The sequence below is a fragment of the Gavialis gangeticus genome, unplaced genomic scaffold, assembly GCF_001723915.1.
Source record: "Gavialis gangeticus isolate Ggan-Ray unplaced genomic scaffold, GavGan_comp1, whole genome shotgun sequence".
Classification (NCBI taxonomy): Eukaryota; Metazoa; Chordata; order Crocodylia; family Gavialidae; genus Gavialis; species Gavialis gangeticus.
The window spans coordinates 60,882,009-60,893,214 of record NW_017729024.1 but is presented as its reverse complement, the minus strand read 5'-3'; the positions used below and the strand labels follow the sequence as shown (position 1 = coordinate 60,893,214).

At 42.7% G+C, this 11,206-nt stretch overlaps 1 protein-coding gene across 2 annotated transcripts in view; it reads left to right on the top strand.

Moving 5' to 3' along the window:
* Window positions 1-8,680, top strand: part of GAK (cyclin G associated kinase) — a 207,220-nt gene extending 198,540 nt beyond the window's left edge. For both annotated transcript variants that reach the window (XM_019517146.1, XM_019517145.1), the window contains 4 exons: window positions 263-496; window positions 3,228-3,376; window positions 5,755-5,931; window positions 7,870-8,680. In XM_019517146.1, coding sequence (XP_019372691.1) covers window positions 263-496; window positions 3,228-3,376; window positions 5,755-5,931; window positions 7,870-7,971 — 662 coding nt within the window. In that variant the 3' untranslated portion in view covers window positions 7,972-8,680. The remainder of the gene's footprint in view (window positions 1-262; window positions 497-3,227; window positions 3,377-5,754; window positions 5,932-7,869) is intronic.
* The last annotated feature ends 2,526 nt before the right edge of the window (window positions 8,681-11,206 follow it).

Here is an 11,206-nt window from a genome sequence, read left to right as displayed (position 1 = left end):
CTGTTGCTGCTGCTGCTGCTGGCACCACTGCCTGCCCACTCCTGCACACTCGGTGTGAAGCCTGCTGTGGCCATGGGCTTCAGTCCCAGCTGGTGGCAGCTCTCCTGCAAATCGCCCTCAGTCCTGGCTCCCTGTGTCACCCTGCCCTTCTGCTGTGGAACTGTTTAACTGATATAATTAGAAGAAGTTAAGTGGGTAATTCTTAAAATTTATAAAACATTTCTATTGGGGATTATATAAGATTCATGTCAACCGTTTTTAGGTCCTTCCAGTGGCAGTTTCTCACCTGGTGGATTTGCTCAAAAGTCTGCTCCTTCTCAGAAACCAGGCAGTGGTCAGTGGCAAAAGAACAAACCACAAACTACTGGTACTTCATGGCAGCCCCAGGCTAAACCACAGCAAACTAAACCCAGTGCCCAGGCTAAGCCCAACTATACAATGAACTTCAGTGTTATTGGAGGGCGAGAAGAAAGAGGTATTAGAACTCCTTGTTTTGGTAAGTGCTGTTCCCTGAAATTTTAGCTATCATTCATTGTGTATGAAATTGTTGGGCTATCTTCTACCTACCAGCTTGCCCTTATGGTTTTATGAAAACTGAAAAGATGACTGAAAGATGACTTTTAGTGCTGTTAAAAACTTTATAGTGGTATGTATTGAATTACCTCTTAATAGTAACACAAATTAAATAAGCAGTAGTTTTAAAACCCATTTTTTTGATTGTCCCTTGTCTCTCCAAACTTGCTAGCAGACATTAACACAGCATGGAAGCCAGCTTGTCAGAATGTGGCTCAGTAAGTAAGAGTGGGAAATACTCTGGCTCACCTAGTGAGGCAGCTTTATGCTTAAACCACTGACAATGTTGCTTGCTCTCAGGCAACCTGGATTCTTAGACTTATTAGACATTTCTTCACATCATTGTGGTTTGGATGGCTTGGAAGTGCAGTCCTAAGTGTTTAGACCAGGGTCGGGCAAAATATGGCCTACAGGCTGCATCTGGCCTGCCAGGCCATTCTACACAGTCTGTGGGGCTCCTACAAATTTTAGAGAATTTAATATTCATCTGCCCGGGCTGCCTATCAAAGATGACAAGGCACCAGGGGCAGTAGGACCCAGGGAAAGCTGGTGGCAGGACCCAGTAGCCACAGCAAAGCCAACCCAGCCTTGCCCTCACCCCCAGCCAGAAGCTTCTGCCTAACACAGGCTTCTGGCCTGGGGCTGTTCACACTTCCCTCCACTCAAGAGGGAAACTCAGAAGAACAGAGGGAGGGGAGGACCAAAGGTGATCACCGCAGTCCTTGCGGCTGGGCCAGCTCCTGCAGTCCTGGCACTGCAGCTGGGGAAACGCATGGTGTCAGAGCACATGTGGGGGTGAGGAGAATGGCAGCAGGCTGGGAAGAGGGGATTGGCAATGGCAGGTGGTGGACAAGTGGCCACAAGCAGGCATGTGGGACCTGTGCCAGTATACTGGGGCCAGTGCCAGCAGGGGCCCAGAGCGGGGCGGCAGGATTGCAGGGCCTGCACCGGCAGGAGCTCTGGAGCTGGGCCAGATTGTGCCAGCAGGGAAAGGGGGGAGCCGGCCTGGCTCTAGAGCCCCTGTGGACTCAAGCCCCACACTCCTGCCGCCTTGCTGTAGGCCCTGTTGGTGCTGGCCCCAGGCCACCAGCATGGACCTCATGCTCCTGCCTGCGCACCTGCTTGCTGCCAGTCCCCCACCTGCTGCTGCCTTACTTCCTGGCCTGCCACCACTCTTCCCACCCCCTGCCTGCTGTTCTGGCACCATGTGATTCCTGGCTGCAGCACTGGGCCACAGGACTCGGAAGGAGCCAGCCTGGCCGCTGTGATTCTTGACTGGTTTTGCTGTACTGGCTGCCCTGGGCTGGCTCCTGCTGCATCCTGTGGTCTCAGGCATGCAGCTGGGATGTGGTGCTGGAGTGGCAAGCTGGGGGAGATGGGGAAGGGGAAGCGGCAGGAGAAGGGCAATGGTAGCAGACGGGAGGGGGAAGTGGCGGCAAGTGGGAGCATAGGGCCTGGGCCAGTGCCAGGAGTGGTGGGAGCGTGGAGCCCAGGCTTAGAGGAGCGCTGGCAGGGCCTCTGCTTGCCACAGGGGGAGATCTGTGGGCAAACCCTCCCTCTCCACACATGCCACAATCCTCCCCAGCCACACTCCCCTCCCTCCCCCATACCTACCTACCTACCTACCTACCTACCTACCTACACCCTATATCTTCCCTCCCCCGCACGCACGCACAAAATACAAGAGTAAGACATAATTTTAAGCTATTATACAATTGCTTCTGTGTACACTACACAAACACGTAAATCAGGACAATATATATTTTTAAATTAAATTAATGTTGTAGTACACAATTGGTTTTTAGAATATAATTTGGTATTTTTTTCTGGTTCTGAGGTGGCAAACCCCCTTGCTGAAAGGAGTACTTCTGGGTGCAAAGGGAGGGATTTTGGTGACAAAGGTCAGGGGTTTGGGTGGGGGATGGGGACACAGGACTTCCAGTCCCAAGATGGTGACCAGGGGGTGGGGCACCTGTTAAGGGGTGGGGTTACCCTTGTGGCCCTTGATGGCTTGCCAGAATTTGGTAAGCGGCCCTCCACCCAAAATAATTGCCCACCCCTGGTTTAGACTGCATCTGTAAATCTGAAATATCGCTTTGAGGGGGAGAGAGGCAATGAGGTTATTTTCAGCTCACTTGTCCTGAAGACAGCCTGCAATACACCTTTGTCCTGTTTTTGTGTAGTATTAATTGCTAGGTTCAATGGCTCTTTCAGAAGGATGTCTTCCCTTTGGTAACAAATTTTATGGTATAGTGATATATCCTAGATTACCCTCCTAGCTTGGGGTCTAGCTGTGGCTGTATGGAGCTAATGTGTGAAGCTTACAGCAAGCTGATTTGCCCTTCTAGAAAGCCCGTGAGGGTCTTGGATGTCCTGTAAGAAAGGAACACAATTCAGGGAAATCTAATTCCATCACCTAATCTCTCCCCACTGCCCAAATTGGTTGGAGGTTTCTCTACCCATGAACATTGCTGTACTACTACGTTCCTCAAATTGTAGCTAAGGATTATGATCATGTTTGGAACTTTACTTTCAGAGGCACTTCATTTTCAGATGTGACTTCCATCTCAGGGCAGTATGTTGACCACCTCTGCCACAGTAGGATGCCTAGTAAATATCTTTATCACTTTTTTTTCCCCCCTTCTGTTGCATAGGACAAAAGCCAAAAGTTTCAGAAAATGATTTTGAGGATTTGTTGTCCAATCAAGGATTTTCAGCTAAATCAGACAGAAAAGGACCAAAGACCATTGCTGAAATGAGAAAGCAAGAAATGTCCAAAGATATGGATCCCCTGAAATTAAAGGTTTGATGTTTAATAGAGTAACTGTGATTCAAATGTACTTTTACCCCATTGTCTTAGCAATGTTGATAGTGGAGCAAGGGGGGGAATACACTGAAGGATAAAACCTTGAGTAGCAAACTAGTGGAAGAAACTAAGGAAAATTTTACATATATCTTTCAATGGTGGGAAAGAACTAAAAGGAATTTAATTTTTCATCACATCATTGTATATGCTGCTTGATTAGCCTGAGCAAGTATGCTCGAGTAAAATCTATGTAGGGGGGAGAGAAACTTGTTGAGGACAGAGGGTTTCAGATATCAGGGCTGGTAAAATCATCAAGTGTGGGTGAAAATTTTAAAGGAACAAAGAGAAATGTTGTGCAGTGGATGTTACTGCACAGGTCATTTCCACCAAAAGAGGTGGTCAGCACTCCTAGAAAGGACTCATTAGAAATGACTGTAAAAGGATTCCAAAAAGTCCAATTGACAGATGGATGAAAAAAAGAAAGCAGTGAGCAGAAATGCATGAACAAAGTCAAACATGGAATATAGAGCAAGAAGACTGAGGATAAGAAGGTACTGAGGAACAGAATTACCAATGTAACAACCAAAAACCAACTAAATAGAAGCAATAACCAGTTCCAACATGCTAGACTCTTACTTAAGTTTTATATCTAATGTAAGAGTTTCTTCCCTCACTAAGTAGTAGGAAAAGATCTTTTGGTTTCTGAATAAAAATTCACAAGCCAAAAAGTATCACTCCTGTTCCCTATGAGCATGAATGCTGTTGGTGCAGTATAGGATAGGGTCATGGGGCCCACTGGCCCTATACCCAATGGGACTATGTCATACAGACATGAGCTTACCCAGTCTTTACACATGGCTGTAGTTTCTCAGTTCTTGCCTGCCACATCTTGATGTCAAACTAGTTATTGTTGACAGAGATATAGCCAAAGTAAACTGTTAAGAAGTGGGTCTGGATCTTCTTTGGGGTTCCAACCTCCCTTACACCCCATCCTAGCACCACTCTGTTGGTAACATGACCTTTCCACCCTTGTTCTCTATGGGTGGTAGTCTTCAGTCCAATTTACAACGAAAAATGGTGTCTAACTTTATAGATGGAGCAGGACCCAAGGAAGTCTTGTCAAGTAGAGTCCTTGCTCCTACACGCTGAGCCTGCCAGTCAGGAAGTGGCTCAGTCTTGGGCTTGTGGGTCTTACTTCGCTGCCCAACCCTCGTGAAGAAGTTAGTTGGACTAAAAAAGAAAATGGGCCAGGCCCTCCAGGCCGCCTACTGCCTGCAGCTTGGGCACTTCTGTGTCTGTTCAGGGATGACCTTAGTGGCACCTACCGCCTTCCCTGGTGCATCAGGGTAGTCCTCCCACCCTCCACTACTACGTTTCTAGTGAGCCTGAAGCCTGACTCTCTTGCCAGCTATTTGTTGCTGGTAGTGAGCCCTCAGCTCCCCTTTCCCTCTGGTTTCCAGGGCTTTAAAGCAATAAAAGGAAAAAAACCAAAGTAAACAAACAATTGTGCAGGGTGCTGCCGGCAGTTCTGATGGCCAGTTCCTCTGGCCCATCTTCTTGTCGTGTTTACTGCCTTCCCCGTTGCCCCAGCTTCCTTAAACTGTTGGAGCCCCTCTGGGCTCCTGGGACTTAGCTTTCTCAGCCCCGCTGGCTCTGCAGCTGTCCAGCAAGCATCTGTGTCTCTCTCCCTCAGCGCTGGCAGCGGGCCAGCAAACCCCCATGCTGCCTTGGGCAAGGCCATACTTGATCCAGCAGCTGCTTGTGAACCAGGCTGGTCCCCTCTTGCTCCCCATCGTGGGTTCCAGCTGTGTCCGTGATTCTTCCCTCTCTGCAAATTTGGAGGGGTTTGTTTTTATTTCTTTATAAATGCCAGCTACTAATTTTAAGTTACCACCGCTAGTATTAGTAGAAGAAACGGATCATAATTTTGTAACATGAAGATTACCACACTACTTGGCGCTAACTCAAGATGGTATACCGACTGAAATCAAGTCGGTGAATTACTCAAATTGATTCAAATCTAGTGCAAAATGAGATCATTTGCACATAATTTTTAGTCACTTTGTTTTTTGAATAGTTTGCAATTCCTGTAATATCTAAATTAAGAACTACTTACAAGCCAGCTAGCTTTCCAGTGGCAGTTGTGAAAGCCAGAGATGACAACCCAACAACAAGGATTTCTAGCTACATGATCAGCTGATTTAAGAGCATATTTGCTAAGTTCTCTGAAGTTTTTTTCAAAACAATGCAGTTAGGCCAAACTTTATATCCTTGCACAAAGTAATGGGAGAAGAACATTATCTACAAGCAGATTTAAAGTGCCCTTTACCCCTAGTGTATTCAGTTAACATTTTTTTTTCTAATTTTCTTTCTAGATTCTAGAATGGATTGAGGGAAAGGAGAGAAATATAAGGGCTCTGATATCCACTCTTCACACTGTTCTTTGGGAAGGTGAGAATAGGTGGAAGCCAGTGAGCATAGCTGATCTAGTTACCCCTGAACAAGTAAAGAAGTACTACAGGAAAGCAGTACTTGTAGTTCATCCAGATAAGGTGAGTATATTGGGTATATTCAAGGCTATTTCTGAAATAGTTATTGACCATTGTAAATCTACAGTGTTAAAAGGAAAATCAGCAAAGCTTAGTGATTGGTGGCAAACCCATTCAAACACTGCAAACGCTAATGGGGAAAGGTTTTTATATGGTCTGAGACCAATAGGCTACATGTAGTAAAACCAAGTTTTAACTTCATGTCACTTTGATGTTTTGGAGAAGTACTTTTCCAGTAAACAACTATTTGTGCTGAATTCTGGGGATCTGTCAGATGACAGCATCCAACCATGGAGGTTAGATGAAAGGAAAAGGTCCCCAGTAGGTGAACTGAACAGTGGTGGCAGCAGTAGCTACATACCACTCTTTCTGTGGCCAGTCAGGATTGAAATAGCCTCTTCCCTTCACAAAGGAGAACTAAGAACTACGTTGACCATTGCTTCACATTATTTGTTGTTGGACTGTTATCTTGACAAACTGCTTTCACTCTTTTCTCCATATTCTGGGTCTTGTCTTCTGAATTTGGCACATTGGTATCCCTGGACAGTACACAGTCTCTCAAATTTACTTTCTGTTTGCACCTTCAGGACACAGGTGAAGTATCTCACTTCAACTGTCAGTAAGAATATGTACTGATGACTTTGGGCAGTTTGCACCTCTCAGGGCCTCAGTTCTAGGCTGTGTACATATACAGAAGGGTGAATGTATCTCTCATTGTTCACTCAGATTTTCAGATATTTTTTTTTAACATCCACAGAGGCTAGGATTAAGGAGGTTCCTTTTTAAATGAAACTTCAGATGTTGGCACATAATCCTGTAGCACATTTTGCTGTTGGAGGATATATAGGGCTCTATTTTTTTTTTAGGTGCAGCTGAACCAAATGAGTTAATTGGGAAGGTGTTCTGTCTGCAGTGTATCATTCCTGTGCAGAAGATTCCTCAGACCTATTTTAGACTGAACTCCTTATTGAGACACAACTTCTTATTTTTGTGCAATTAATACTGAAGTTTAGGGGCTTTCATAGTTGCAACTGAATGTTCTATCAGAAAAACTTGGCTCTAGTGTAAAAGGATTTAATGCCATTCTTGGAAATAACCCTTAACTTTTTTTTCCCTTTGTGCTAATGCAAGAGCTGCCATAAGTAGCTTCTAGAGCAGGGGTGTCAAACTTGATCCAGACTGTAGGAGCTACTCCCAGGCCAGTTTTGTACGGCCCTGTGGGTCTGGCCCTGGTGGCAGCTGGGTCCAGGGGTATGCTGCTGCATGGAGTTGTGCTCGTGCAGTGTGGAGCCATAGGCGTGTGTAAAAAAAGGAGTTAGGGCATGGGGAGGCACAGAGCTCTAGCCAGGCAGTGGCATGGAGCCATGGATGTGCAGTGGTACAGAGCCAGTGGCAGTATCAAGAGTGCACGGTAGTGCAGAGCTGAAGGGCAGGGAATTTCTAGTAGCCCACCAGACTACCAGGCCATTGTTTGATGCCCCTGTTCTACAGAGAATAAACTTTGAATTTTTAGGAGCTCCCAACTGAAAATGAAAATTATGTTGTCTGGCAATTCCTCTAAAATGAGAGACTTGTTTTAAGTACAACATCAATTACAGTGAGTAGATTAGATTTAAAGATTTGAAATAATACAAGCAAACTTACAAACTGTTGATGCTGTTTTAGAATATGACTTTTGAACATATGAAGACATTCATGGGAGGGGAGGAAGGGAGATGCTTTTCTGTTTGTTTGCAAAAAGCTACACATTTATAGCATACTAACAAAGGTAAACAAAGTTTCTGTTATATGAAGTGTGTATCCAATGCACTAGTCCTAAACCTGACAGGAGGGTGAGATTTTTTTATTATTGGTACAGCAACTACTTTCTTTCAAGCCCTGCTTTTAGTTCTTAGTGTCTTTTGTTTTCAGTCAGCCTCTCATACATTTCCTTGTTCACAGGCCACAGGACAGCCTTATGAGCAGTATGCCAAAATGATCTTCATGGAGTTGAATGATGCATGGTCAGAGTTTGAAAACCAAGGATCAAAATCGCTTTTCTAAAAATTCACCTTGCTGTGATTTTCAAAATGTATTTGCTACAGAATGGAGTCAAGCGCTGGTAGTCTGACCTTACTGTCTCTGGGATTTAGGAAAGATCTTGTTTTGTATGACTTCAGCAGTGTGTGAAATCATACACTTAAATATGGAGATGCGTTTTATAAGATGTAGAATTTAAAGCATTACACATATGCACTAAAAAACCCCCAGCTGTTCAGGTCTTCAAAATCATAGCCTAGAAGTAGAGATTTTCATTCAGTTTTAAATATGGTAAAACAAATTTTAATGATGCCCACTGAGATTTGATATGTTGGTATCCAAGAATAAGACATTCCAAACCCGGTGATTTTGTTTTGTTTGAAAATAAGAAACGACCTCAATTTATGGTTCTGTTACTTTCAGTAGTTGTGATTTGATTTTGATGTTTGCCTGTCGCCTTACTCCAAGTGCTTTAGCTCTATCACAGTGAATTTGCTAAGCATTTCTTTTCTTGAATCTATGTGAGGTGTACATTTTCATCTGTATTTTGTGTACTCAATTGGATAATCATTCTGTAAATAATTAAAATATTTTCTGATAATACCTGTGTTCCTTACAATGAATTGACAGTTACTTAGCCAAAAAGTTCCCAGTTATGGGAAAGCCCTCCAGGGTGGTTCTTGACTCTTTTTTCCATATCATGAATTTGGAAATATATCTTGGCTTTAATATAAGGACTGCATGTTCTGGATTTCTGTTATTTATTATGAACTTTTGGAAGGTAATACTGTGCGATTTAGTGCTTATTTTCCTAATCCTATGAATTGTATGGTTTGCTTGTCTTTTTTTTTTTCAATGGAATGTGCCTTCCATTGGTTTTATAAATACTATAATAGAAAAATAGTGTCATTTATTCTGAAACTTGAATTGTGAGCACAAAACAGTTTACTCTGATTTTGTCTGTTTTTTAACTGAGTAAATGTTACATCATTAGCTGTCCTTGGAAAGCATTTACTGTGCTTCCAGACTTCTTTTGTTGCATGTTGAGTAGTTCATTGATTTTTCTTTCTTTTTTTTAAGTGCATGGATATCTGTGTATACAAAAAACAAACAAACAAACACACACTCCATGGTGTATAGTGTATCTCATGCCTGATGTACACTTTACGCTGGCTAGTACAAGACTTGTAGAGAACCTAGCTTGGGAACAAAACTTGCTGCATTATTTATCATCCCTTTTATGAAACTTGGTTAAGTGTTAATTCTTCAATAATGTTGGGATAATCCATTACAAATTATTAACACCTATTATACAGCATTGTATAACTCCAGACAGCAAATCTCACCTCTGACACATTTGCAAAAGGTTTTCTGAATGTAATATGTAAGTTTGGTGGCAGTTCTTGAAACTAACACTGTTGCTTTTACCATCAAAGTAACTATAAAGGTATTTTTATCACTTTGCCATGGTCTTCCATTTTGGTGGTTAACTGAGAGAAGCTGTGTCAAAGTCAAAAGTTGTACTGTTTCACAGAGTAGTGTCCAAACAAAAAAAAACTAGTTGAACCCCCCAAAGTGAATGACATTACATAAAAATGAGCTCTTCCACTGCCAAATCCACATCGCAGCAAGAGGATGGAGATGACTTATGGACACTTCTTTTTTTTTTTCCACCTTGGATATAGCTCAGTTAGTTGTCACCTTTGTGTACATGTATACTCGGCTACTGTTAAATTTTTTAACTAGAGGAAAGGTCCAAGAGGGTTATTGGATTCTTACTTGTAGCACAACTCTAAAGTAGACTTCATTTAATTGAATTGCTAGCTTATTGCTAGGGGTACATCTGCCCCACCCTGTGGTCTGATACAAGCTAACATTTGGGTACTTCATAGTTCTAAATGGAAGGCCTGCTTTCATGATGGTTAAGGCCTCTACATAGGGCAGAAATGTTAACAATACAAGGACTCTTACACCACCTAATTGCAGGTTTGTAAAGTGCAGGACAAAAGGTAGGCAGATGCAAAGCTCTGCAATGATTGATATCTGGGTTGCACTTTGATATGAAATAAGGAGACATCGATCATAGGATTGATATGAAATAAGAAACAATGCAGTACCGAACAGTGCTGCTTTCTTAAGAGAAGGAAGGAATCCTTGCGTTCGGCATGCATTCCAGGGCATTCAGGGAATCTATGTATCTTTTTAAAGGGATGCAGAAAAATGTGGGGTATTTAAAAATGTTGATAGAAGTGAAAACTCAAATTGTGACAACTGGAAAACAGACTTTCACGAATTTCACTAATCTTTTTGTTTGTTTTAAATTAACTTTGAGTGTTTGATAGCACTTTATGTGAAGTTGGTTTCACCTGCTTTGCTCTCGCAGCATTTTGGAAAGGTGTTTGTGGCATTGAGAGTTAGCCCTCAGGTTTTCTTCCCTTTCAGAAAAATTGATACAGTAACTTGAACATGTACAGGAACAGAAGCACACATTTTGAAATGTACCTAGATTTCCAGTCTAGTGTTCCTGTAAAGTTACAGAGAATTGGGGAGTATAGTTGTGGATTTTATGAATGAGCAATTCTGAAACTGGAGATCTGGTAAAGCAAGGGAGAGGTGGGAAGTAAATAGTATTGGTTTTTCCACCTTCAACTGTTGTACTGTATTGCACAGAATTAATCACCGTAAGCATTGGATGAAACTTATTCTGGGGTAGGGAATGATCTAGCAAAATAAGGTACAGAACAGATAAAAATGAATCTGTGATTCTTACCAGGGAAAGTCGCTTTTTAATTATTATTGGATACAAGATATGTACAGAAGTTTTTAAATTTCACTTAAAACCCCCCAAAAACCTTCTAAGCTGCATCTCATAGGGTCTCGAGGAAGAAAATTTCAGATGACAGTTGCTCTGACCACTGACCTGAAACACTGATTGAAGTTGTTTGCTTCAGAAGAGAACGTGGTGATTTAAAACCATGTAAGGAAGAGTGCAGTGATGCTCAGATTTCATATGCAGTTATTTATCTGGAAAGGTTAAATGCTTGTATTAAACTCTCATTAGCAAATTACAGGTAGACATCTTAATAGAAGGGGAACATTTCAGCTACTTTTAATGAAAGGGACCAGCATGGCATAGCAAATCCAGTGAGTTTCTTAAGATGTAATGAAAGGCAGTTTGGCTGTTGAGCATGATCTGTAGCAATGCCTGTCTGACTATGGTTTTTCATCTCATCCAAACCATCACCTTTGTCTCAGCACC